Source organism: Ornithorhynchus anatinus, chromosome X5 (genome assembly GCF_004115215.2).
Source record: "Ornithorhynchus anatinus isolate Pmale09 chromosome X5, mOrnAna1.pri.v4, whole genome shotgun sequence".
In the NCBI taxonomy this organism is placed as follows: domain Eukaryota; kingdom Metazoa; phylum Chordata; class Mammalia; order Monotremata; family Ornithorhynchidae; genus Ornithorhynchus; species Ornithorhynchus anatinus.
Window position 1 is genome coordinate 54,386,370 of NC_041753.1, and position 27,127 is coordinate 54,413,496.

Here is a 27,127-nt window from a genome sequence, read left to right on the forward strand (position 1 = left end):
CAGGACCACTTGGAAGTTGAATAGGGTGCTAGGAGGGAAAAATAAGACAAAACCTTTTTCAAAAACACCAATCTGGTTTTGGACACAACCTTAATGCAATCAATAATACCATCAGTTCAAAGAAGTACAGGCCCTCCCATACCCATCCCACAATAGGTCTGAAGTCCTTTGAGATCCCATCCAGATGAAATCCCGATTTAGAGGTGGAAACAAAATTGGCTCTATTCAGACCCCTGATTTCCAAGTGGCCCTCTAAGTACTAATTCAGCATTTATAGTGTCTCACAAAGAGGTTATTTCGGTTATCTTACAAGTGTGAGAGTTGCATGTGATTGTCCTTGTTTTTCTGAGTGACATTAAAAAAAAAAACAAGAACTCTGCAAATATGAAGTGTACTTTTTCTTAAATGTATTTCTTTTGATTCTCTTTCATAATTAGATAGGAAAAAGGAGAATATATAATACAATCTCACCTGTCTTTGTAGTTTATTACAGTATCAATAATGGCATTCATCTGCTTTGTCAGTTTGGGTGGGTTAGGTGACAATTTCTCAGCTGGAGGTCTGCCCCTTCTCTTCTTAGCTTTCTCCACATCCTCTTTCCCAGGATCTTTCTCCACATTTCTTCGTCTTTTCCGTTTTTTAAGTCGCACTTCCTCTTCCATTTCTTCCAAATTGCCGTCTTCAATTGCCTATTAACCATAGGTGTATAAAGTAAAAAAAAAAAAAAAATATTAGCAAAACAAAAATGTATGGCTTACAAATTTACTATTAAATGAAACACACAATATAAAACTAAAAGTTAATAGAAATCACTGGAATGAGAAAAAAATATTGGAAAAGTGCACTGTAAAGATAGCTCTCGTTATTTAAATATCCTGAAGGCCTGAAGGACTATTTACATATAAATATAAAAGAAGCACTAAAGAAATTGTATTATATGTTTGAAAACAACAGAATTCACATCAAATTTAGATTTCAAAATAAAGAGACCTTGGTATTGCATTACTGAAGAAGAAACTAAAATCCATTCCCCCCCCTTCAAATACATTCTCAAACAATAAAACACAAGATTCGGATTTTTTTCTCTCATAAATCAGGAACAGATTAATTGAAAACTTGAACTAAGACCTGTCCTGAAATTGTGAGTACATTCTGTTTGATGAGGCAAGCAGTAAAATAAAAAACTAACAAAGTCACATTTATAACTGCATTTAAATTAATGTAGAAAAGAGCACACACTCAGACACACACACACACACACACAACAAACACTTTTTGCAATTACCTGCAACCGTATGCTTTTTACCAGTCAGGAGCACTAACGCAGAGATATAATAAAATTTCTATAAAACAAACCAGGTTTTTTTAAAAAAAAAAAAAAAACAAAAAAAAAAACCCAAAAAGCTGTACACAAACTGGCTAAAAAGCAGGTGACAAACCCAGAAGTTAAAACTTTTTTGGGTTAAGCACAAAACTTTGAAGGAAAAAAAAAGCAAAAGCAAAAGGAAAAAACCCAGCAGAAATAGAAGTGTAGGAAAATCTGACCACAGAAAGAAAAAAAGCCATTAAAAAAATTAAAATTCGATTTTTAAGATTAATACTTTCTCAAACACAACTGGTGTTGTTATTTGTTCCGTCTGCCTCTCAATATTGCCTTGAGTATGCAAATGCTAATCAATCCTTTCTCGTAGCTGAAAGAGCTCTAATCATAAGGCAATTACCTTCATTTCTCCACAGCACCAAACATGGCTAATATTTATGATCATGTGAGGATAACAATCAATATAAAGAGTGATTACAGCTCAGACATAATTTCTTTCACTTGTGAACAAAGTCTATTGAAAAAAAAAGAAAGGTTTTGTGAACAAAACCTGCTGCACAACACAAAACAATCTGGCATGTTAAAAATGCCAGTGGGATTTCAAAATCTGTTTCCTATGCATCCTCCGATGTGCAAATCCATAGAACAAACATGAACACAGAATCCTGAGGGACAGACTGAAACTAGGCCTTAATAATCAAAAGACAATTTCCATCACGCTTCCACAGTGTTCAGATAACCACGATGAAGGAGGCTCGAGATCCTGATGAGTTAGGAGGCAAAAGGAAGGAAAAAAAATCTCCACATAATTTCATTAATATTCATTTAGCAAAAGCAAATCACCACTATACAGCTATACACACACTGCAGCTAGCGAAGATTAAGAAAACCATTCCGCAAATCTTGAAAGCTGAAAATGCTAATAATAAATACAGCATGCAAGGCTGTCAACAGTTAATGTTATTGCTCTCCCTAAGCACTCAGTTGTACAAAGAAATACGGAGAACACCAGCTTCTAATGTGTTACACACCTACACATGCCTGTGATGTAGTTCTACTGAATCTTCAAGACGGCAATGAAAAAGGATATTTACCTTACCACTATCAGCAGGCCGGCTATCGGAAATCACAGTTAGTGGGGATAAAATTAACAAGCCAGCAAAGCAGCGAGCTGCTAGTCTCTTCATCAGCTGATCAGGAAAAAAAAGAGAGCTGGGGAAAGGCTATGTTTTCATATACAAGTAATTTTATTTTACTGAAAATTTAATACTGAAAGGATTGTGGATACTCAAATCTGCTGTTTCATTCTACCTACTACAAGGCCCGAAGCCTTCTCCCTTCAGCCTGTTTTAATATTGACAACTACTTATCATATTTTCCCTTATTATTCCAGGCACCAGAATTAGATTTTTAGCTGAGGAGGTTATTGATTCTTGCTAGCATTTTAATTCTTATATCAATACTGAACAGTTTAATGCCTACATTTCTTTTTAAGAAATTAGAAAAAGCAAGAGGTGCATTTTTGTGTTTTTAAACCCATTTTATTTACTGCACATAACTGTTTTGTTCTCTGAAGAGGATGCACAGGTTTCAAAGCACTTCAATAAGGATAGGAAATTAAAGATCAAGAAAAGGTAAATATTTTCATCAAATGCACTTTGAAAATGCAATATTTGTGAACTATTGCTAAGATATTTTGCCACAAAATTGTTAATTTATATCTTTTTAAAAAATGCCTAAGAATCCTGACACTTCACTTTCAGTTTGATCCTGTAATCAATTTCTCAGGTTTTTTTTTTTTTCTTAAGGTGATATGGTTGGGGAAGGGGGAGAAAATTGCCAAAAGAGATATTTCTGTTCTCATCCACTCTTTGAGAAAATGGGATAAAGCATAATCGTAAAATGTTTATTCTTTTAAATCTATAAATCTGTGAGTAAAGTGGGCAAAATTTAATTTTCAATACAGTATCTTATTAGTGAAAACTGTTTATTGTAAATACGAATACATGCATATTCATATTAAACACTGCTTTTAGAATTACATGGAAACAAAGAACGTTCCTCCTCTTTAGATTTTTTGCATTAACCAGGAATGCAGAGAATCACAACACACCTCCCTTCCCCCACCAAAGCACACATTCATTTGCAGCACTTAATGTTCGGTGATTTCTGCGGGTCTTTCTCTATTGGAAATATACTACTTAAATATTTCCTACTGCTTTTCTCACTTAAAAAGTTGAATAAGATTGCTGCTGTATGTAAACCAAATAAGTGTAGATTATAAAATGTTTTTTTCGAGACGGCTGATTAAATTCGTTCAGCTCACTGAACTCTGTTCTAAGAGGAAAAAACCAAAACAAAACAAAAAAAAAAACTAGCTATACAAAGCTAGAGTGCTACCCCAAACAGAATGCACTTCCAAACCTTTTACCAGCACAATAATGAAATAAATCACAGATGCAAACCCCCAGTTTCCGACTGGTGATGTGTTGGGCAACAATGCGAAAGCCCTAATTCAACATACAGACGGCTCCCATGCTGAACTGCTTCTAGATTTAATGAAGTGAATAGGAAGGAAGTCAGGGGAAAAAAAAAAAAAGTGTACAAATAAGAAATTAACACTTTCCTCCCCACAGGAACGGTGATCTACATTTAACTCCAGCTAAGTTTGCTTGAAGCACCTTTTTTCTTAAAGGTGTGCTCAGGCTTTTCAGGATAGAACTCATCTGGAGCTTATTTTCCTCTTGCCAGGTTAAAATAATTAAAGGGTTTAGGGATTGCATTTTCCCCATCAAAACAGAGTATTTCTCTTTCCTCCACTGGATGGCCATGTTCTTTCTACAGGTGGCCATTTCCACGATTCCAGTTGTAAAAGATCATAAAACAAGGCAACCAACTGCTCTTTTTTTTTTGCCTTTTGGCTCAAAGGAGACAATGCCAGATTTGGATACTAAGTAATACCAGGCATTCAGACCCAAAAGAAAATAGTCTATAGAACCATCAAGGGGGATGAGGTATTTACTTCCTTTTTAAGACTCCATGGTATCTTGTAGTTACCCTGATCTGTGCTTTGTGAATGAGAAAATGAGAAAAAAAATGAAGAGGCTGTGCTCACCCAATGCACAGAAATTGACTATATAGCTACCCAGAAGCATCCCTGCTAGTGCAAGGGAGCAGAGGGATGGATCTTTTTTTAAAAAAAAAAATGGTTAATTCAAAAATCACTGACTAGTTCCGTGCTCACTTCTCCCACCTCCAGTGTGGCACGAAATGTATAAACCGTCTAGCTGCCCCAGGACTGCTTCCCTCCAGTTTTCTGAGGTGGCTTAGCTGGATGATGATGATAATGGTATTTGTTAAGCCCTTAACTATGTGCCAGGCACTGTACTAAGCGGTGGGGTGGATACAAGCAGATTGAGTTAATAATGTTGGTATTTGTTAAGCGCTTCCTATGTGCAGAGCACTGTTCTAAGCGCTGTGGCAGATACAGGGTAATCAGGTTGTCCCACGTGAGGCTCACAATTAATCCCCATTTTACAGATGAGGTAACTGAGGCACAGAGAAGTGAAGTGACTTGCCCAGAGTCACACAGCTGACAAGTGGCAGAGCTGGGAGTCGAACCCATGACCTCTGACTCCGAAGCCCACGCTCTTTCCACTGAGCCACGCTCACAGAAGCAGCATGGCTCAGTGGAAAGAGCCCGGGCTTGGGAGTCAGAGGTCATGGGTTCGAATCCCACCTCTGCCACTTAGCTGTGTGACTGTGGGCAAGTCACTTCACTTCCTCTGTGCCTCAGTTACCTCATCTGTTAAATGGGGATTAAGACTGTGAGCCCCACGTGGGACAACCTGATTCCCCTCTGTCTACCCCAGCTCTTAGAACAGTGCTCTGCACATAGTAAGCGCTTAACAAATACCAACATTATTATTATGTGGAGCACACAGTCTCAATCCCCATTTTACAGATGAGGTGCCTGAGGCCCAGAGAGGTGAAGTGACTTGCTCAAGGTCACACAGCAGACAAGTGGTGGTGCCGGGATTTAGAACACATGACCTTCTGACTCCCAGGCCCGTGCTCTATCCACTGCACCATGCCGCTTCTCTAGTAAGCACTGAGTAAGCGCTCAATAAATACGACTGACCGACTCCTCCCTCCCAATCATTCCACGGTCTTTACTGAGCTCTTACTGTGCGGGGGCACTGTATTAAGTGCTTCCTTCATTCATACGATGGTATTTATTGAGCGCTTACTGTGAGCAAAGCACCGTACTGAGCGTTTGGTACAATATAACAATAAACGCTTGGGAGGGTACATGCAATGGAGCTGGTAGACTCGACCCCTGCCTTCAAGGATTTTCCAGCCTCCTGGATCTCAGAGTCGCTAATTAGCTCACCGAGCATCAGGAAAGCAGGGTGGTAAGAAGCAAGATCAGCTGGTGGCAGAGGAGCTGGCTGGGGCGCCCAGAGACAGGCAATCCCTGGGTCTTGCTAGAGAGCAGAAAGGCTCCTGGAGAATGTGGGGGAGAAAAAGGGCACCAAACGTGGCTAGTTAATCCAGTTTGCCCCGGGGTATCTTGGACGATCAACAGAGCCATGAATTTACCGCGATGCATTTTGGATATAAAACAGTTGTCCTTCAATGCTCAAAGACGACACCACAGACGCTGAAATGAACCAATTGGCAGAAGCTAGACGGGTGGACAGAGGAAGCCCCTCGGGTCAACTTGGGGGTTTGCGATATTTGGGATGGAAAATCCTTTAAAGCAGGAGTACTTGCCATGGGAAAAAATGAACATGAGTCTCGAAGGATAACTGATGGGAGCGAAAAATGTGAGCAGATCATAAAAGCAAACTTTCAAGAGGGAAATCCTTAGGTGTGTTCCTCTGTGGTGTCATCTGTGGGTAAGGGGCCTCTTAAATCAACCAGGTGAGTGCACCAATTCCGAAACACTGAGAACTTCAAGAACATGCTGCACTTGAGTATCCTGGGTGTGGGGGACATGTGCCTGCTCCTTCAAGCGCCAAAGAGAAAACTAAAATCAAAGTGCTGAAATTTAAATAGGAGACTGAACCACAAGTTCCTACTTGCTTTCACCATGTCAAACACCCAGTGTACTATGCTAAGAGGTGTGCAATCTTTCCTTTGAAAAAAAGCAGCAGCACGTTCCAACTTGCATTAGATTAATGGCTAAAATTCCCTCTGCTCACCAGTTTAAGAATATATCTGTATACAAAATGTCCAAACGAACCAATTGACATTGAGGAATGAATAACTAGAGTGCCACTTCCCGGTACACACCATTATTCCAGGGTAAATACAGTCCATTTCACCTGATCCAGAAGATCATCATCAACCAACAGTATATAGGCATACTGTAATTCACTAAAAAGAAATTCCCGTCCAACAGTCTCAGTGCACATGTCCCATAATGTGAACCATTGCCATATTCGAGGCAAATGAGTTCAGGCACGGAAATATTGCCTTACAATTAAGAAGGTAAATAGTTAATAAATGGGGTTTGAATGCAGAAATCATTTTTTCATCTGTCCTAACAAATAGAGAAAAAGCCCTAACATTCTGGCACCTGAGTCAACCTGTTGGAAAGGTAGAAGGGGACGTCTCAGAGTTTGATTGCGGAAAAGAAGGAAATGGAAGCCCAATGCTAATTTTAGTGCTCCTTTGGAGACCGTAATGATGGCTCCAAGATTATGATGAGCATCATTATTATTATTATAATTAATCACATTTATTAAGCATACCACTAGTAGGATATCTGAAATCCATTGTGGTTGGCGCAATGCTCTGCACACACAGTAGGCATTCGAAAGATACTCCTGATTGATTGATACAGAGTACATTTCAAGTATATTAGTAAAGGATTCCTCCAAATTCCACATACTGCTTTCTTAATGCTAGACACACCCCAAATCCCTTGGGCTGGAGCTTCCTCCCCCTTTACCTTGTCACAGTAAGGTTTTTCTTCTTCCAGAGCGGCACGTGAGTAGCTTCTCAGTCCCAATCGACCAAAAAATTCCCAGAAATCAAAATCAAAAAAGACCCCGGTGTCTGGGTTCACTGAGCTTCATTACAAAGACACTGTATTGATGTTTTTGTTCCACCTACACCAAACAGCAGATAATGCACAAAGTCTGCAGACTTTACACTCCTTGAGGTCAGGAAATGTATCGTGTGCATCTGCTGTACTTTTCAAAGCATTTAGTATGTGTGAACCACTGTACTAGGTGCTTGGGAGAGTACAATAAAACAGACACATTCCCTGCCCACAACATATTACTCCTACTCCTACTATAATCACCTTAATGCTCATTTACCTATGATGGTGGGATTGCCCAATCCAAAAATGAAAGGGAAGGGAAAAATGAAAGAGGGATCAAATTTAAGATTAAATTTGAAAAAAAATAAAAATCCTCCTTTCACTTTCTTCAGAGAAAATATCAAATGAGACATCAATAATATCTTCAGGTCCTTGAAATTTCAAGACCCCTGCTGCAACAGAAATGCAAATTGACTGACTGATCAATGGTATTTACTGAGCGCTTACTGTTACTGCAGAACACTGTACTAAGCAGTTGGGAAACTGCAATACAGCAGAGGTGGTAAATGACATCAGGAGTTTTACAACAGCTTTACTGACTGGGCCATCATGCTTTATAAATATATAATGGTATTTGTTAAGCGCTTACTATGTGCAAAGCACTGTTCTAAGCGCTGGGGGGCTACAAGGTGATCAGGTTGTCCCACGTGGGGCTCACAGTCTTAATCCCCATTTTGCAGATGAGGTAACTGAGGCCCAGAGAAGTTAAGTGACTTGCCCAAAGTCACACAGCTGACAAGTGGCGGAGCTGGAATTCGAACCCATGACCTCTGACTCCCAAGCCCGTGCTCTTTCCACTGAGCCACGCTGCTTTAGTGAATAGATGATTAATGTATACTGCCCAGAAAAGAATATTCTGTGATAGAATTAGCTGAATTAGCTGAATCAGGTAGTGGTTGTCTTGTCTGCTTCACTGTCTAAAATTAATCAGGGCTACATAATAGGTACACTTTAAATCTTTCATTTGAGGCAGTAAGACACCTGGATGTTTCATTTTTTCTTCTTTTTTCTGTGGTATTTGTTAAGCGCTTACTAGGTGCCAGGCACTGTTCTAAGCACTGGGATAGATACAAGCTAATTAGGTTGGACAAAGACCATGACCCACATGGGGCTCACCGGCTTAATCCCCATTTTATAGATGAGGTCACTGAATCCCAGAGAAGTGAAGTGACTGGCCCAAGATCACACAGCAGACAAGTGGTGGAGCTGGAATTAGAACCCAGCTCCTTCTGATTCCCAGGCCCGTGCTCGATCCACTAGGCCACGCTGCTTCTCAAAAACACCAAGAAGCCTTTCCATTGACAATCCGTATCCCAAATCTTCGTAATAAGGAACAACATCTGTTGCCGAATTGTACATTCCAAAGCGCTTAGTACAGTGCTCTGCACAGAGTAAGCACTCAATAAATACTATTGAATGAACTCACAAATTAAACTTCCCTCATAGACTCCTTAGAGAAAGATGGTACACATTGCTGATGACTCTATATTTTATACCTTCCCTATTAGCATTCAGGCTTCAATAGGAGAAGAACCATCTCTAATCTATATTCCCTAGGGCATATACTGGCTGTTGACTACTGGAACTATTAATCTGAAAACACATGAAATCAGATTGTGGATACTTTTGGCATAGACAAGAGAGTGATTGGTTTGACAAACTTATCAACTGATATAGGGTATCAGCCGTGCACAGAGACAACCATCTGCTGGCAAAATCTAGTTGAAAATCATTACAACAATCTGCTAAATTTATGGCATAAGGCCACATGATGCACTGATAGATAAGGAACCCTTGAATTTTAACAGAAAATCGGTGCATCATTTAGCCCACCAGCAAAAACTTTAACAGGCAATAATAATGGATCCATTTTTATATCGATGTAAAGGAATGAAGTGATGATGCTATCCGCTCTATGTGAATAAGAATCTGCAGAAGAATGGAGTCCCATATTTTTCCACATGTGAGGTTGAGAATAGCAGCCCGCCTCCAGTTCTCCCTTAGCGCTATTCCATCCAACCTTTACTGCTTTGTTTGCGTGAGATCTGGGCCAGGTTGCTGCAGTGCTTAAACTCTCTCCAACTTGTTTCCTCCTGTTCACAGCATCTGGCTACTTCGGCAGTTGTGGCATTTGGCTGTCTCCAGACTCTTCAAAGCTCACTCCCAATCTACGTCTGGCCTTGAGCTCTCCCAGACCTGGGCGTCTTCCCCAAGCCCATGAACCAGCACGGCTCACTTCCTAAGCCGTCTCCCCGTAGCATGATATATATATATCGAGCATCTGCCGGTGGCAGTTTGCTGTACTTAAGCATTTGGGAAGTTCAAAATGAAGAGATGGCACGTTCCATGCCCCAGTGGGGAAGGCAGACATCAAAATACTTACAAATAAGAGTAATGAGATGAACTACACACAGTAGGTGCTCAATAAATACCACTGATTGATTGATAAATTGATAAGAAAAACCGGATAGGCCATTGTGCTATTAGGAAACCATGGTGACCTCTGCAAAATCCCATATGTGTTAAGCAATCAATCAATGGTATTTACTGAGCATTCAGGGTGTGTACAACACTGTACTAAGCACTTGGGAGAGTACACTATGACAGTTAGTAGATTCTAATCCCGGCTCTGCCGCTTCTCTGCTGTGCGACCTTGGGCAAGCCAGTTAACGTCTCTGTGACTCAGTTACTTCATCTGTAAAATGGGGATTAAGACTGTGAGCCCCATGTGGGACAATCTGATTACCTAGTATCTACCCCAGTGCTTAGAACAATGCGTGGGACATAGTAAGCACTTAAATACCACAATAATTAGACACATTCCCTGTCCACGATGAGCTTGTAAAGTTGTTGTAAGCTATTTCTGAAGAGGAAAGCTTAAACTTTTTCCTAAGAGTTTGTCTACACTCCAAATTGTAAACTCCTGTTTAATTCAGTCCATCAATGGCATGAATTGAGATTCTAGCTTGTGCACTTGAGAATGTATGCGATCCTTGCCCTCGAGGAGCTTATGACTGAGTGGAGGAGACAGACACTTAAATACATTTCTGAGAGCAGAAAGTAAGAGAGTACATAAGATATGAACGATTAGACTGTAAGCCCGTCAAAGGGCAGGGACTGTCTCTATCTGTTACCGATTTGTACATTCCAAGCGCTTAGTACAGTGCTCTGCACATAGTAAGCGCTCAATAAATACTATTGAATGAATGAATATGAACCCAAGTGCTTCAGGGGTTGCGAATACTTAAGTGCTTAGATGGCACAGGCTTACTGAAGAGGCAGTGGGGGGGATATAAAATGGGGAGATTAAAAATTCTTTGGGAAAAGCCTCCTGGAGGAGAAGTGACTTCAGAAGGGCTTTGAAGATGGGGAGAGCGATGGTCTGCCAGATGTGAAGGGAGAGACAGAACCAGGCAAGGGGGAGAGTGTGAGCAAGATACCAGCAGTGGGACAGATGAGAACAAAGCATAGCAAGTGGGTTAGGTTGAGAGGAATGAAGAGTGTGAGCTGGGCTAGACTGGGAGAGGAGAGAGGATAAGTAAGAGGGAGCAAGCCGATGGAGCGCTTTAAAACCAATGGGCAGGTGCTCCTGCCGGGATGCAGCAAGGAATGGGCAACCACTGCAGGTTTATATTGCTCTGCACAAAACAAGCATTCGGTAAAAAATCCCTGAGCGGACCAATGGCCAGTTGACAACAGGCACTGCTTCCTAAAAATGGCTGCTTTGCCATACAGAGGAGGGGAAAGGGGATATGGCCGGTGCCTGGCTCCCAGAGGCAATAAGTATGTGGCAGAGTTCTTCAGAGTGGCCACTTCCAATTACAGGGCATTGCTGATCCTGAAGTGAGCACTGGTATCCCCAGCATAGCCAGAGGCTGCTGTCCTCGGGTTTGGGCCCTGAAAGTGCTCCCCCCAATTTAAGCATTAAGGAAGCTAGTAGAGAATGCAGAGCCATGTGGAAATACTTATCCAATAATTCACTTCACTCAGATGTGGAGGTGCTGCGTTCCATACCTAATGCAGCTTCCTAACAATAATAATAATAATGATGATGATGATTAGGGTATTTATTAAGCACTTTCTATGCATCAAGCAGTGTTCTAAGTGGTGGGGTAGATACAAGCTAACCAGGTCAGACCCACTCCTTGTCTCACATAATAATAATAATAATGATGGCATTTGTTAAGCGCTTACTATTTGCAAAGCACCGTTCTAAGTTCTAAGACCCTCACATGAGGGTCACAGTCTAAGTAAGAGGAAGAACAAGTATTGAATCAGCTATGTGACCTGCCCAAGGTCACACAGCGAGTGGCCAAACTGGGATTAGGACTCAGGTCATATACCCTTCAACAGTAACCCACGTAGGCTACATGGATGCAATCCAACCTACAGTTCACGAAGACAAATTTCATAGTGGTGGCTCTAGATCTAAGAGAAAGGGTGTCTGACCTGATTATAATGTATCTACCCCAACGCCTCGTGCAGTCCATAGCACCTCTGTAAGCCTTTAAAAAAATATCACAATCATTATTATTAAAAGGTGACAATCTCCCACCAGATGCAGATGGACAAATTAGCCACCCGAGCTTCTGGACATTAGCTCTGTGGAGCTAGGAGAACACCGAGACTGTGAATCCATACTCGACAAGCCACAGTTTTTGGTTCCCAACTCCTGCAGCCTCCCCAGTGTTCTAACAGTTGGGAAGGCGGCCTTTAAACGCCCCCTGCCCCAACCTCTACAGGGGGATGGGGTCTACAGTCCCACGGTGATGTTTTGGAGTGGGGAAAGGATCGCCCACCACCAAACCCCATATACTTCTGTTCTAAACCCAAAGCCACATTAAAAGGGCAAATAATTCTAGTTGCTTCTTGACAACCTCCTCTATCATCTTTCTCTTAATGATCGTAATGAGGAGAATGGCGAGCACCTCCAGAACTCCTTTAGCATCACCAGGCAGAAAGTCAAACAGAACGAAGATAACTGCACAAATATCCTTTGGCATATATCTGCTTCCACTATGAATCTGAGCAATTTTATCTGCAAAGCAGATGGAAAACTCCTTAGACAGAGAAAATGGTGACACTTTATGAGGTTGCAGACAGTGTGAATTAATCAGACTGCCCACAATCTAAAACAGTTCTGCTGGATGTAAACTGCAGATGGCATGACAGGAACAAAGAAAGCTTTCTCTGCCTTCACAACTGCCACAGCAGAAGATTTTTTAAATTATTGATGTTATTGATCAGCTTCAGAATATGACAACTGTCAGCCGCACCACAGTAATCTTCCTACTTTCTTCATCCATCAAAAGTTATCGCCATTTTGACCTGTAAGGCTATCACAGGAGAGGGGACATTTAGGGGTTACCATATCAATATTAGTTGACAATCAATTTACAATCCACTCAATGACAGAATGGGTGATGGGCTACACAGCATAATTCCTTACAGATTTTTGGAACGCAATTGGATCCATTATCCTCCTTGAATGAAGAGAGGAGGAACATGGGATCCTTTAGTCTGGAGAAATGAATGGTTCATACCATGAAAATGGGGTTATTTTTGAATTCCCAATTTCCAACTCTCATTTATCCGGCATTTGATCATCTTTGTGCGTACAGAGTCCTCTACTGTCACAAAATCACAAATCAATTGTTCAATCAAGGTAAAAGGTCAAAGGAGCACTGCTTGTCTACTTGAGACATGACTTTCCAGTTGGAATATATTTTAACGTCGATCTCCCCTTCTACAGTGGGACCTCTATGTGGACCAGTGGCTACAAACTCTACTGTTTTGTACTCTCCCAAGTCCTTAGTACAGTGCTCTACACACAGTAAGTACAAAATAAATACCCTTGATGGACTGATTGACAGGGTAAATAGAATCTAGTGTTATTACTTTATAAATTACCTCACTCTTATCCCTACTTCCAGTCTCTTCCCCCTCCAATCCAAGCTACATACTGCCTACATGATTCATCTTCTGGAAGCATCACTCATCTCTTCTCCCCTTTCCTCAAAACCCCCTAATGGTTTCCCATTTCCCCTCACATCAAGCAAAAACTCTTTACAATTAGCTAAAAGGCTTTTTGCCCAACTCTCATCTTACATATCAGTTTTCTTCATTTGCTACTCTTCAGCTCATTCTCTTTGTTCCTCCCAAGCAAATCTTGCAACTGTACCTCACTCTTGACTCTCCTGTCTCCGGCCCCTCACCAATACTGTTTCCCCAGCCTGGGAACGCCCCTCCCTCCCCTAATCAGATACAGCACTGCTCTTCCCACTTTCAAAATTCTTCTCATATGCAACTTCTTCCGACAAGCCTTTACTCTTTAACTCCCAACACCCCGGGTCTTATCAACTCATCCACACATTTACAGCACCCTTCCTGAGCACTGGCATAGCCAGTTATACAGTCCATTATTTATCATGATTAAGCTACTGGAAAATATTTTCTGTCCATCTCCCACATTAGCGTAAGCTCCTTGAGGTCAGGGACTACGTCTCATGCATCTGCCGTACTTCCTCAAACGCTTGGACACTAAACAGGAACAACACATGGCACAGGACAGAAATGATTATAGGCCTTGACAGTGTTCTGTTAAGTAGGGAAGCTCAATATTAACATCCCCACTTTGCAGATGAAGAAACCAAAGCACGGGCAAATGAAATGAGATTGCTAGGATCACAACGTAGACCAACGGCATAACTAAGAAATAAAATCCTTCAAGAGTTAATTGGCATTAGATCCTTCCAATAAGCCCAAGCTGGCTTTAACCCAATTTTCTGCAGCAATCAAATAGACATTTCGTCGGATAAAGTGGCAAGACTCTGGAGGCTTTTGGATCAAGATTGCTTAAAGAGCCAAAGAAAACTACTGTGTGATTAAATAGGAGACTCGAGGAATGCAGAATTAATAGGTGGATCAATCAGTCAAGAGTATGTACTGATCGACTAGTGTACTGAGCGCCCTAATTACTATAGGAGGCTTATGGGTTAAGACGTGCTCCGGTGCCACAGAAGAGCTGAACAAGCAATGGGGGTGGGGTTGGGGGGATAAAATCTGGGGAGATGAGAAATTAAATAGTGAAGGCCTCCTGGAGGAGATGGGATTTCAAGGAGCTTTGAAAATGAGGAGAGCTGTGGATGGAATAACTTGATGGGGGGATAAATTGTCAGGCAGCGGGGAGGGCATGAGCATGAACTTGGTGGTGTGAGACGGGAATGAGGCATAGTGAGTAGGTTACCTCGAGAGGAATGAAGAGCGAGACCCAGCTAGGGTTGTTGGAGAAGAAAGCGGGAAAGTCAATCAATCAGTGGTATTTATTGAGCACTTATTCATTCATTCAATCGCATTTATTGAGCGCTTACTGTGTGCAGCGCACTGTACTAAGCGCTTGGAAAGTACAATTCGGCGACAGATAGAGACCATCCCTACCCAACAGCGGGCTCACAGTCTAGAAGGGGGAGACAGACAACAAAACAAGTAGACAGGCATCGATAACATCAAAACAGATAAATAGAATTATAGACATATACACATCATTAATAAAATAAATAGAATAATAAATATGTACGAATATACACACAGTCTGTGGGGCGGGGAAGGGGGAAGAGCAGAGGGAGGGAGTAGGCGTGATGGGGAGGGGAGGAGGAGCAGAGGAAAAGGGGGATCCCAGTCTGGGAAGGCCTCCTGGAAGAGATGAGCTCTCAGTAGGGCTTTGAAGTGGGGCAGAGAGCTAATTTGACAGATGTGAGGAGGAGGGCATTCCAGGCCAGAGGTAGGACATGGGCCAGGGGTCGACGGCGGGACAGGCGAGAACTAGGCACAGTGAGGCAGAGAGACACACTTATTGTGTGCAGAGCACTTTACTAAGCTCTTGGGAGGGTAAAAGAGCTGGAAGACATGATCCCTGCCCTCAAAGAGCTTAGAATCTAACCAATGGCCAGACATTTCTATTTGATGCAGAGAGGAACAGGTAAGCATTTGAAGGTTTTGAGGAATGGGGAGTCGTGGGCAGTAAGTACAATGTTTTAGAAAATGATCCGGGCAGCAGAGTGAAGTGAGGAACAGAGAGAGCAGAAATTGAAGGCAGGAAGACTAGTTAGGAAGATGAGGCAGTAGTCAGTGATGATATGACAAGGGCCTGAACCAGGAGAGTGGCTGTTTGGAGCCATGGGAGTGGATGAGCTTGCCAGGGGAGTGAGTGGCTGAGAGGGTGAGTATGAAAGTAAGAAGAGACGGGGATCAAAAACAGAGCCTTGTACAAATGTGCTCAAGTCAGTAAACACCCTGTGATTTAAGTAACATCACTCACCTCCACAGCAAAAATCTCCGTAGCAAAGTTCAACCCTTGAATTGTGGTTAAGTCAAGAATAACCCACTACGGAGGCATTGCCCGTTCTACTGTGCCATCTCTTAACTCAGCCTTGGCTCCAAAAGGAGAAATTGACCTAAGGCCACAGGGCTTGCTCTTCTGTCTCCATGTCTGCTTGGCTCTGTTCCTAGGCTTTGCCTCGGCTAAAAATAGTCTGGCAATCTATCGCTGGGAAGGCAATGGATGGGTATTTTTAGACTCTATAAGCTTGAAAGAGGGACTGAGCCAATCGTTGGGAGTAAAGGGCAGGTGCTAGAGGTGCCCACTGAAGGAGCAGAAGCTCTACCAGAAATCCACTGCTGCTTCACTTCTCTGTGCTTCATCAGTAAAATGGAGATTGAGACTGTGGGCCTCATGTGGGACAGGGACTGCGTCCAACCTGATTACCTTGTATCTACCCCCGAGCTTAGAACAGTGCTTGGCACACAGTAAGCATTTAGCAAATGCCATAATAATAATTATCATTATTAGTTCAGACCCTGTCACCATTAGGGTCATCCTGAGAGGCAATCTTGGAAACAGAAAAAGTTCCCCAGCAGCTGAGACATAAGGCACCTCCACCAGTATATCGGGCCCCCTGTTGTCAAAGACAACCCACCACAGATAACTGGAGCTCTGCATTTTGGATAAAGCCAATGATGTGACACCTGAAAAAATATTTCTGCTTGGTTCAGAGACAATTATGAATATTTTTATCTCATTTAGAGAGCTGAGCTACTTTCTTCAAAGCTGGGTGGCTGTGGGAGTACTAAGCAAGACTGAATTAGTTGAGCTTACTATTACAAAACATTCCTTTACTCCATTGGAGGTAAAATCTAGTGGCCACACCTAAGTGTTTCTTGATTTTACTGACACTCTAATTATCTTTGTGAAGAAAAATGAAGGAATTCACCCAAAGGAATATGTGGCTTTAAAAATGTAACAAGTATGGCAAGATGAGTGGCCTAACGGTCATTCAATCACCCAATTGTATTTATTGAGGGCTTACTGTGAGCGAGTGGAAAGAGCTCAGGCCTAGGAATCAGAGGACCGGGTTCTAATCCTGGTTCTGCCACTTGCCTACTCTGTGACTTTGAACAAGTTGCTTAAACTTCTCTGTGCTTCAGTTACCTCATCTGTAAAACAGAGATTAAGACTGTGCAGCCCCATGTGGGACATCGATTGTGTCCGACTTGATTAGCCGGTGTCTACCCCGGTGCTTAGTACAATGCCTGGCACATAGAAAGTGCTAAGCAAATACCATCAAAAATCTATATATTCCCATGAAAGAGACTACATTACGGAACAAGAGTACAACTGAATTTTTGTTAAAACACTTCCTTTAAGTATTGTGATTTCACAATGAGAATTATTCTTCCTGTTAGATTCATTCAATCGTCTTTATTGAGCACCTACTGTGTGCAGAGCACTTTTCTAAGTGCTTGGGAAAGTACAATACAGATTGCAGCCTCTTGAGGGTAGAGAGCAGCACGTCCTTAAATCGATCGATGGTATTTATTGAGTGCTTACCGCGTGCAGAGCCCTGTACTGAGCACTTGAGAAAGTACAACAGAGTTGGTAAAAGTGATCCCAGGGCTCTGCAAACTGCAGGTACTCAAAAATACTACTGACTGACTCTGAATCAATGTTTAGCGATACTAAGTAAATTTTATTTTTCTATTAGTGATAATAATAATGATAATTATGGTACTTGTTAAGTGCTTACTAGGTACCAAGCACTTTTCTAAGCACTGGGGTAGATACAGGGTAATCAGATTGTCCCACGCGAGGCTCACAGTCTTCATCCCCATTTTACAGATAAGGGAACTAAGGCACAGAGAAGTGAAGTGACTTGCCCACAGTCACACAGCTGACAAGTGGCACACAGCTGACAAGTGGCAGATCCGGGGTTCGAACCCATGACCTCTGACTCCCAAGCCTGTGAGCTTTCCACTGAGCCACGTTGCTTCCCATGACATGGGGTTCACACTCTTAATCCCCATTTTACAGATGAGGTAACTGAGGCAGAGAGAAGTGAAGTGACTTGCCCAAGGCCACACAGCAGACCCGTGGCGGAGCTGGGATTAGAACCCAGGTCCTTCTGACCCTCAAGCCCGTGTTCTATCCACAAAGCCATGCTGCTCCGTGGCTATAGTGTTTAAAGACCATAACTAAATGAATATGTTGAACCGGTAGTTTAGTCCAATTTTTTAAAAGCTGGCCTCTACAGACAATTACTCTTCAAATCCAACTGGCGAAGCTGGTAAGAAATAGTAGTAATAGTATTTAGTAGCAGTAATAATATTTAGTAAGCGCTTACTGAGTGCAGAACACTGTTCTAAGCGCTAGGAGAGAATACCTAAGTGGTAATTAAACACGGTCCTTGTCCTTGGGGGGTGGAGGAGGTGCATTATCTAAGAATAATATCTAAGAAGTTAAGTGAATGGGAGAAGGGATTGGAGGCAGACACAACAGGAGTGATGAAAGATTAAAATCTAACACAAATACACAAAATAATATCTAAGAAGTTAAGTGAATGGGAGAAGGGATTGGAGGCAGACACAACAGGAGTGATGAAAGATTAAAATCTAACACAAATACACAAAATAGGCTCAAATCTCAGTGGGTTGGGTGAGTCCGAGAGCATGCAGGAGCAGTTTATATAATAATAATAATAATAATGTTGGTATTTGTTAAGCGCTTACTATGTGCAGAGCACTGTTCTAAGCTCTGGGGGAGATAACGGGGTAATCAGATTGTGAGGCTCACAGTTAATCCTCATTTTACAGATGAGGTAACTGAGGCACAGAGAAGTGAAGTGACCCACCCACGGTCACACAGCTGCCAAGTGGCAGAGCCAGGATTCGAACCCATGACCTCCGACTCCCAAGCCCGGGCTCTTGCCACTGAGCCACGCTGCTTCTGGGCAGGGGGACCATGCCAGGACCGGGACCCTCGCTCACCGGGAAGCAGAAATATGGGACTTCATTATCCCTAGTGGTTAGGGTAGACACCCAAGGAAGTGTATCACTCTATAAGTCAAACAGCAAAGAATCAGAATGCATCAATCAATGGCATTTATTTAACGCCTACTGTGTGCAGAGCACTGTAATAACCACTTGGTAAAAAGGTGTATTACTACATTTTTATGGACACAGTGTGCAGGTCTGCAAGAGATTCAATCTCAAAATCCCTCATACTCATGGATAAGAAGAAGAAGAAGAAGGAGAATAATAATTGTGTTATTTGTTAAGCACTACTATGTGCTAAACAGCAGCTTAGCCTAGTGGATAGAGCACAGGCCTGGGAGTCAGAAGGATCTGGGTTCTAATCCCAGCTCTGACACTTGTCTGCTGTGTGACCTTGGGCCAGTTACTTCTTTGGAGTCAGGGCTCATGAGTTCGAATCCCAGCTCTGCCACTTGTCGGCTGTGTGACTGTGGGCAAGTCACTTAACTTCTCTGTGCCTCAGTTCCCTCATCTGTAAAATGGGGATTAAGACTGTGAGCCCCACGTGGGACAACCTGATTCCCCTATGTCTACCCCAGCGCTTAGAACAGTGCTCGGCACATAGTAAGCGCTTAACAAATACCAACATTATTATTATTATTAGCTTCTCTGTGCCTCATCTGTAAAATGGAGATTAAGTCTGTGAACTCCATGAGGGACAGGGACTGTGTTCAACCTGATAATCATGCATCTACCCCAGTGCTTAGTACAGTACCTGGCGCATAGTAAGCACTTAAACACCATAAAAACAAATAAAAAACAAAAGATAATCAGGTCCCACACAGGGCTCACGGTCTAAGTAGGAGGGAGAAAAGGACACAAGCACATACTATAGATACTGTAGTACTTACTATGTACCAAGCTCTGCACTATACAAGCTGATACAAGCCGATCAGGTCCCACATAGTGCTCAAACTCTAAGTAGGAGGGAAAACAGGTATTGAATTCCCATTTTGCAGATGAAGGAGCTGAGGCACAGAAGTGAAGTGACCTGTCCAAGGTCACACAACAGCTAAGTGGTAGGGCCGGCCTTAGAACCCAGGGTCCTTTGACTCCCAGAACTCCCGGGGCTCTTTCCGCTAGGCTATGCTGTAGTAATAATGAAAACAATAATAACTGTATTTGTTAAGCCCTCACTATGTGCCAAGCACTGTACTAAGCACCGAGGTTGATAATCAGGTGCCACGTGGGTCTCCAGTCTAAGCGGGAGAGAGAAAGGTCTGTGAGGTGAAGTGACTGACCGTAAGAGGTCAATGGCAGAGCTGGGATTAGAACCCAGATCTCAGGATTTCCAGTTCCCTGCTCTTTCCACTGGGTCACAGGATTGTAATTCAAGCCTCTTTACTATAGTAATTGAACTAAACATTTTTCTGGGTACCTTTTAGAGCAGTACTCTGGCAGTTCACTAAACAGTCCCCTAGTGCTTTACGAATTAATGCACCTCCCTAGACATCTAATTTAATAACTGGAGTGACTTAGGCGCCGGGGAGAATTTGGCTCGTTAATTCCACTTGAAAGATGTAGAAATAAGGCAATGAGTCAGATGTTTATGTGGAAAATACAACATGCAACTTCTAGAAATTGCACAGGAGCATCAGCTTTGAAGTGACGGCTGGATTTCCTGCACATTTTGCAAATTTCCATCAATGGGGCCGACATATTACACTGACGAAGTCAAAACTTCCCACTATCAAAGGGTTTTTTTGTGTTTGTGTGTGCTGTCACACCTTCGGATTTCTTTTACATTGGAGATTTCTATGTACCGGCTGCTGAAATCTGCGCCACGGGGAAACTGTACCGGAAACCCCCCGCAAAAAACAATTAAAAAAAACAATCAAATGCGTTTCTGGCCAAAATGGCCACTGGTGGTCATAAGCAGAAGACACCAAAATCTCTCCAATGGTATTGGGATCAAACAGATCGTGTACTTATTTTATTTGTTTGTCTGGCAGTGTCTTGCACTCTTTGTTTAAGGAGGATGATGACTGGGCCAAGTTTCCTCGGAACACTGTAGGTTTAGACCTGTCGAGGCTCACTTGGGCCCCAGTCTACTGTGCCTCCAGTGCTGCCCTAATGGATTCTTTCCATACTTAATAATAATAATAATAATAATAATAATGTTGGTATTTGTTAAGCGCTTACTATGTGCCAAGCACTGTTCTAAGCGCTGGGGTAGACATAGGGGAATCAGGTTGTCCCACGTGGGGCTCACAGTCTTAATCCCCATTTTACAGATGAGAGAACTGAGGCACAGAGAAGTGAAGTGATTCGCCCACAGTCACACAGCCAACAAGTGGCAGAGCTGGGATTCGAACTCATGAGCCCTGACTCCAAAGCCCATGCTCTTTCCACTGAGCCACGCTGCTACTTGCTTGGGCTAGGAGGGTGTTAGGGAATTAAAGTATGTTTTTGTGACAACATGAGCCTGTTTGAATGCAGTGCGCCACGTCAGTCATGGTGAGTACTACACTGTGACTTTTCCTTGACACGAGATTTTGCAACAGTACAGTCCCTGCACTACGTGAAAACTAGGCACATGAGAGAAACAGAAGTTGCCAGAAAATACACTCCACTCCTTAAAAACCTCCAGTGGTTTCCCATCTCCCACTGCATCAAGCAGATACTCCTTACCAGAGGTTTCAAAGCTCTCCACCCACTCTCTCCATCTTGCATTTGAAGCTTTCTTCACTCACTGCTCCCTCGCTTGCAGTCTTCGCTCTTCCCCAAGCTCATCTTCTAACCGCACCTTGCTCTCGACTCCGGCCTCCCCCACCAAATCTGCCAGGAGGCACACCTCTCCACGTCTTTAAAGACCTCCTACAATTCCACCTCCTTCAACAAATCATCTCCAATTAATTCCCAAACCCGAGTCACACTCTGAGCATTTTATTACTATTCTTAACACTTGTGGACTTAAGGATATTTTTATAATTGTGCTATTTGTTAAACACAAAGTTATTAGTTATTAGTTAAAAGTTAAAAGTTATTTGTTCAGGTGTTTCTTCCCAAGGTGAAGTAGCGTGGCCTAGTGGAAAGAGCACAGGCCTGGGAGTCAGAGGACCTGGGTTCTAATTCCAGCTCTGCCACCTGTCTGCTATGTAACTCTGGGCAAGTCACTTAATTTCTCTATGCCTCAGTTACCTCATCTGTAAAACGGGGATTAAGACTGTGAGCCCCATGTGAGATATGGACTGTTTCCAAACTAATTAGCTTGTATCTAACCCAGTGCTTAGTGAAATGCCTGGCACACAGGAAGCACTTAAAGTTTACCATCAAAAAACCCTCCAAAACTCGATTCGCTTGTTTCTAGCTCAGACTTTAGTACAGTGCCTGGACTATAGTAAGCACTTAAATACCATTAAAAAAAAGTCTACAGCTTCCTGGTTCATTCTTATTCTTCCTCTGGTTTTCACCGTCTGTAAATCCTTTGGGTTTGCCTTCCTCGTTAGAGTATAAGCTCCCTGGAGGTAGAGAATGGGTGCCTTGCTACTGTTCTACTCTCCAAGTCTTTAATACAGTGCCTAGCACTCAGTAGACCTTCAATAAAGACCACTGATGGACTGACTGATCTTAGCAGTGTTCAGTGGATTCAAGAAAGCACAATCACTGGGGGGCAAATAGCTCACTCATCCTCTGAAGGTCAGGGAGAGGGCAAAATTAAACTATGACCGTAAGCTCCTTGTGGGCAGGGAACGGGTCTACCAAATGTTTTACACTGAACTCTCCCATGCACGTCACTTCTCTGTACCTCAGTTACCTCATCTTTAAAATGGGGAGAAGAGTGTGAGCCCCAAGTGGGACAGGGCCTGTGTCTACCCCAGTATCTACCCGGTGCTTAGAACAGTGTTCAGAACATAGTAAGGGCTTAACAAATATCACAATTATTATCATTATCACTACTCTGCACACAGTAGGTGCTCAATAAATACCGCTGACTGATCGATGTGAAACAAAAACTGATTTTATTTCACCCTTCTGGCCCAAATGCCTGCTCTGCATCTGATTCAACTGTTAACTGACTCTAACGAGCCCTTAGGTGAGTAATTTGTAAGCTCTGCATGACATCCAGTTTTGACAAGAAAAGAGATCCCAGTTGTGTTTTTTTTCTGGGTCCCCATCATGCCCCACGCTCTGGTGTTGGACCAGTGGAAACAACCTGGCTCTGGAAATCAGAATACCTAGAATTTAGTCCTAGCCCTCCAGGTGATGAATGGAGTCTCATGGAGTCTGCTGTTGAGAATCTGACCTGAGGCTTCAAGTCTGGGAACCTGCATGTAGAAAGTAATCAAAGTAGGGAAAGAGCGGGGCTTAAGGAAAAGAGCCTGGGAGTCAGAGGACTGTGTCCAACCAGATTAGCTTGTTATCTCTCCCAGCGCTTAGAACAGTGCTTGACACGAAGCAAGTACCATCGTTACTATTATTATTATTCCCTGGGTTCTAGTCCTGGCTCCGCCATTTTCCTGCTGTGAGGCTTTGGGCAAGTCGCTTCAATACCTGTTCTCCCTCCTACTTGGACTGGGAGCCCCATGTGGGACAGGGACTGTGTCTGACCTGATTGATTTGCATCTACCCCAGCGCTTAGAACAGGGCTAGACACATAGGAAGCGCTTAACAAATACCATTAAAAAAAAAAAATAGCGCTAAAGGTTTGTGGGCAGTGCCACAATCCCTCTCTCTTCCCTTCCAGTCACGTTCCTGCTGGGGCACGGTGTTCAATGAGTGGGTTGGGTGGGCAGGAAGGCCACCTTTGGAGTCCACTCAAAGGACTTTCACTTGCAGGACCCACTTCCAGCCGAGGCGACCGCCAAGCCATACCGATGCTCTGCCAAGGCAACTGCTGTGGTCTTTGCTTCCCCAACTCATCGCCCACTTTTCAGGATTCCAGCTGCACCTGTCCAATTCACGACGGTGGCTCTTTGGTCAGAAACTTTCCCCGCTGATGATCTAGCCCGAGAAGTCAGAACCCAGCCTTGAACCCAAGTCTCCTGTTTCCCAGAGCAACAGGAGGGGGATGCCAGCTGAGACTACGCCATCGGTGGGGAAGTTGTCTGACTGAAGAATCACCCAGGGCGTTCCGCAAGGTGGACAGAGCCAGCGGGCAGCCTGAAAAAGAGCTAACGTGGACAGTGAAGACTCCAGCAGCTACCAAGGCAAACGCCAGATGGGTTATGGTGCTACGGCACAGCACCGGCATTCTGTTGTGATTGCTTCAGTTGGAAATGTGTTGGGTGTGCAAGAACATCTAGACGGGCACCCCTGCCCACTTAGAGAGAAGCAACGTGGCTTAGTGGCAAGATCCCGGGCTTGGGAGACAGAGGTCATGGGTTCTAATGCCCCCTCCGCCACTTGTCTGCTGTGTGACCTTGGGCAAGTCACTTCACATCTCTGTGCCTCAGTGACCTCATCTGTAAAACGGGGATGAAGACTGTGAGCCCCACGTGGGACAACCTGATTATCTTGTATCTACCCCAGCGTCTAGAGCAGTGCTTGGCACACAGTAAGCGCTTAACAAATACCATTATTATGCACACTTGTGGCACTCTGGGCCCCTGAGGAAATGTGAATGACAGATAAGAGAGTGCAAGTAGCACTGTGCAAACCATTTTCGCTATAATCAATTCCTTCGTGGCGGTTGACGGCCCCCAAGTCTCAGGATCAATCAATCAGCGGTATTTAGTGCGTACTGTGTGCAGAACACTGTACTAAACACTTGGGAGAGTACATTAGTCGGTAAGCACTATCCCTATTCACAAGGTGCTGACATGGACTTAAGGGGGACACGGGTGTTAAAATAAATGACAGATAAAGAAAATGGCAGAGTGTAAGACTATGTACCTAAGGGCTGTGGGGCTGGGAGTGGAGTGAGTATCAAACTGCTTGAAGGTCTAGGTGTAAGGGCACAGGGGATGCAGAGGGCAGGCAGAGAGGGTGGGGAAATGAGGGGTTAGTCAAGGAAGGCTTCTTGGAGGAGAGCTGATATTAGTAGGACTTTGAAGATGAGGAGAGGGGTGGGCTGTCAGATACGAAGCGGAGAGAGTTCCAGCCAGGAGGGAGGATGTGAGCAAGGGTTTGGCGGTGAGATACATGAGATGGAGGCACAGTCAGTAGGTTGGCGTTAAAGGAGTGAAGTGTGTGGGCTGGGTTGTAGTAGATTAGCACGATAAGGTAGGAGGGGGAGAGCTGATTGTCTTAAAATAAATTTTGGTATTTGTTAAGCGGTTATTATGTGCAAAGCACTGTTCTAAGCGCTGGGGGGATACACGGTGATCAGATTGTCCCACGTGGGGCTCACAGTCTTAATCCCCATTTTACAGATGAGGTAACTGAGGCTCAGAGAAGTTAAGTGACTTGCCCAAAGTCACACAGCTGACAAGTGGCGGAGCCGGGATTAGAACCCATGACCTCTGACTCCCAAGCCCAGGCTCTTTCCACTGAGCCACGCTGCTTCTCTAAAGCCATTGGCAAGGAGTTTTTGTTTGATGGAGAGATGGAGAGGCAACCATTGGTGGGTTTTTAGGATAGGGAGGCACTCCCACCTCAACTCGCTAGTCTCCTACTACAACCCGGCCAACACAAACATTTCGTTTCTCTAACACTAACCTTCTCACTGTACCTCGATCTCGTCTATCTCGCCGCCGACCTCTCGCCCGCATCCTACCTCTGGCCTGCAACGCCCTCCCTCCTCATATCAGACAGACGATTGCTTTCCCTTACTTCAAAGCCTTACTGAAGGCACATCTCCTCCAAGAAGTCTTCCCTGACTAAGCCCTCCCGTCTTTCCTCACTCCCTTCTGCATCGCCCTGACTTGCTCCCTTCATTCATCCTCCCTCCCATCCCTGCAGCACATTTATATATACCTGTATAGCTCTGTAATTTGTTTATGTATATTAATGTTTGTCTCCCCCTCTAGATTGTGAGCTCATTGTGGACAGGGAATGTGTCTGTTGTTATACTGTACTCTCCCAAGTGCTTAGTACAGTCTTTGCACACAGTAAGCGCTCAATAAATGCCACTGGATGAATCGAATGAATGAAGGAACGGACTGAATGAGTTTTTCGAGTAGCCTATTGTATTGTACTCTCCTAAGCACATACAACAGTGATCTGCACACAGTAAATGCTCAATAAATACCACTGATTAATTAAGAAGGGATTATATTCAGTCTTGGGGCAGAGTCTAGAAATGTTGTGAAGGGAGAACCAACATAATTTGATGACAGTATATATCAGCTGAATGAGAGAATTAGTCAAAGATAATGTTTAGGTTACAGGTTTGAGATGGGGGGGATGATGGTGGTGTCTACTATGATGGAAAAGTCTGGGGAAGGAGAGAGCTTGGGTGGGAAGATGAAGAGTTCTGTTCTGGACATGTTAATTTTAAGGTGTTAGTGGGACATCCAAGTTGAGACGTCCTGAAGGCAGGAGGAAATGTGAGGCTTCAGAGAAGGAGAAAGGTCTGAGCTGGAGAGGTATATTCGGGAATCATCCACAGAGAGACAGAAGTTGAAGTTGTGGGAGTGACCGAATTCTCTAAGGGAGCGGGCACAGACGGAGAACAGAAGGGGACCCAGAATTGAACCTTGAGGGGCTCCCACAAATGGGTGGGGGGGGGGGGAGGCAGAGGAGGAGCCGGCAAAAGGGTCTGAGAAGGAGTGGCCGGAGAGGTAGGAAGAGAGGCAGGAGAGAACAGCGTCATCGAGGCCGAGATTAGACAGGAGAAGAGGGTGGTCCACCAAGTCCTCAGGCCCGAGGGTGCTTCATCATTCCCCCCCGGCGACTCCATCATCATCATCATCACCAATACCTACCCCTAGTTTTGGTACTAACTAGAGCAGATAATTAACCTTTCCCCGCCACTTAATAATGATAATGATGATAATAATGACTGTGGTACTTGTTAAGCGCTGACTTTGTGCCAAGCACTGTATGAGGCACTGGAGTAGATACAAGGAAATCAGGTTGGACCCAGCTCCTGTCCCCTAGAGGGCTTGCAGTCAAGACACAGGGAACTGGAGAAAGGGAAGGGGTATGTTCAGTTTTAGGAGGGATAGCTTCTAACTGCTCCTGATCACTCTGTTGTTACCATAGCTCTCAGATCCTCTGCTATTCCCTACTTCCCAGGCAAAGCTACTGATAGAAAGGGGAGAATCAATCAGTAAATCAGGGGCATTTACTGAGCCCCTACTATGTGCAGAGCACTGTAATAGGTGCTTGAGAGAGTACAACAGAAGGACAACACCGGGACCCTACCCTTGAGGAGCTCACAATTTTTTTTTAACGGTATTTGTTAAGCGCTTACTATGTGCCAGGCACTGTACTAAGCGCTG

General features: G+C 43.6%; 1 protein-coding gene across 7 annotated transcripts in view; it reads right to left on the minus strand.

Annotated features, from left to right (window-relative positions):
* The window catches only part of SMARCA2 (SWI/SNF related, matrix associated, actin dependent regulator of chromatin, subfamily a, member 2), a 168,939-nt gene that overhangs the window by 25,094 nt on the left and 116,718 nt on the right, over window positions 1–27,127 (minus strand). For 5 of the 7 annotated variants that reach the window (XM_029056236.2, XM_029056238.1, XM_029056239.2 and 2 more), the window contains exon 29: window positions 472–689. In XM_029056236.2, the coding sequence (XP_028912069.1) occupies window positions 472–689 (218 nt within the window). Of the gene's footprint in view, window positions 1–471; window positions 690–1,721; window positions 1,920–2,415; window positions 2,512–3,745; window positions 3,818–27,127 lie in introns of those variants that run through there. The other 2 variants (XM_029056241.2, XM_016225287.3) reach the window with 2 other exon arrangements.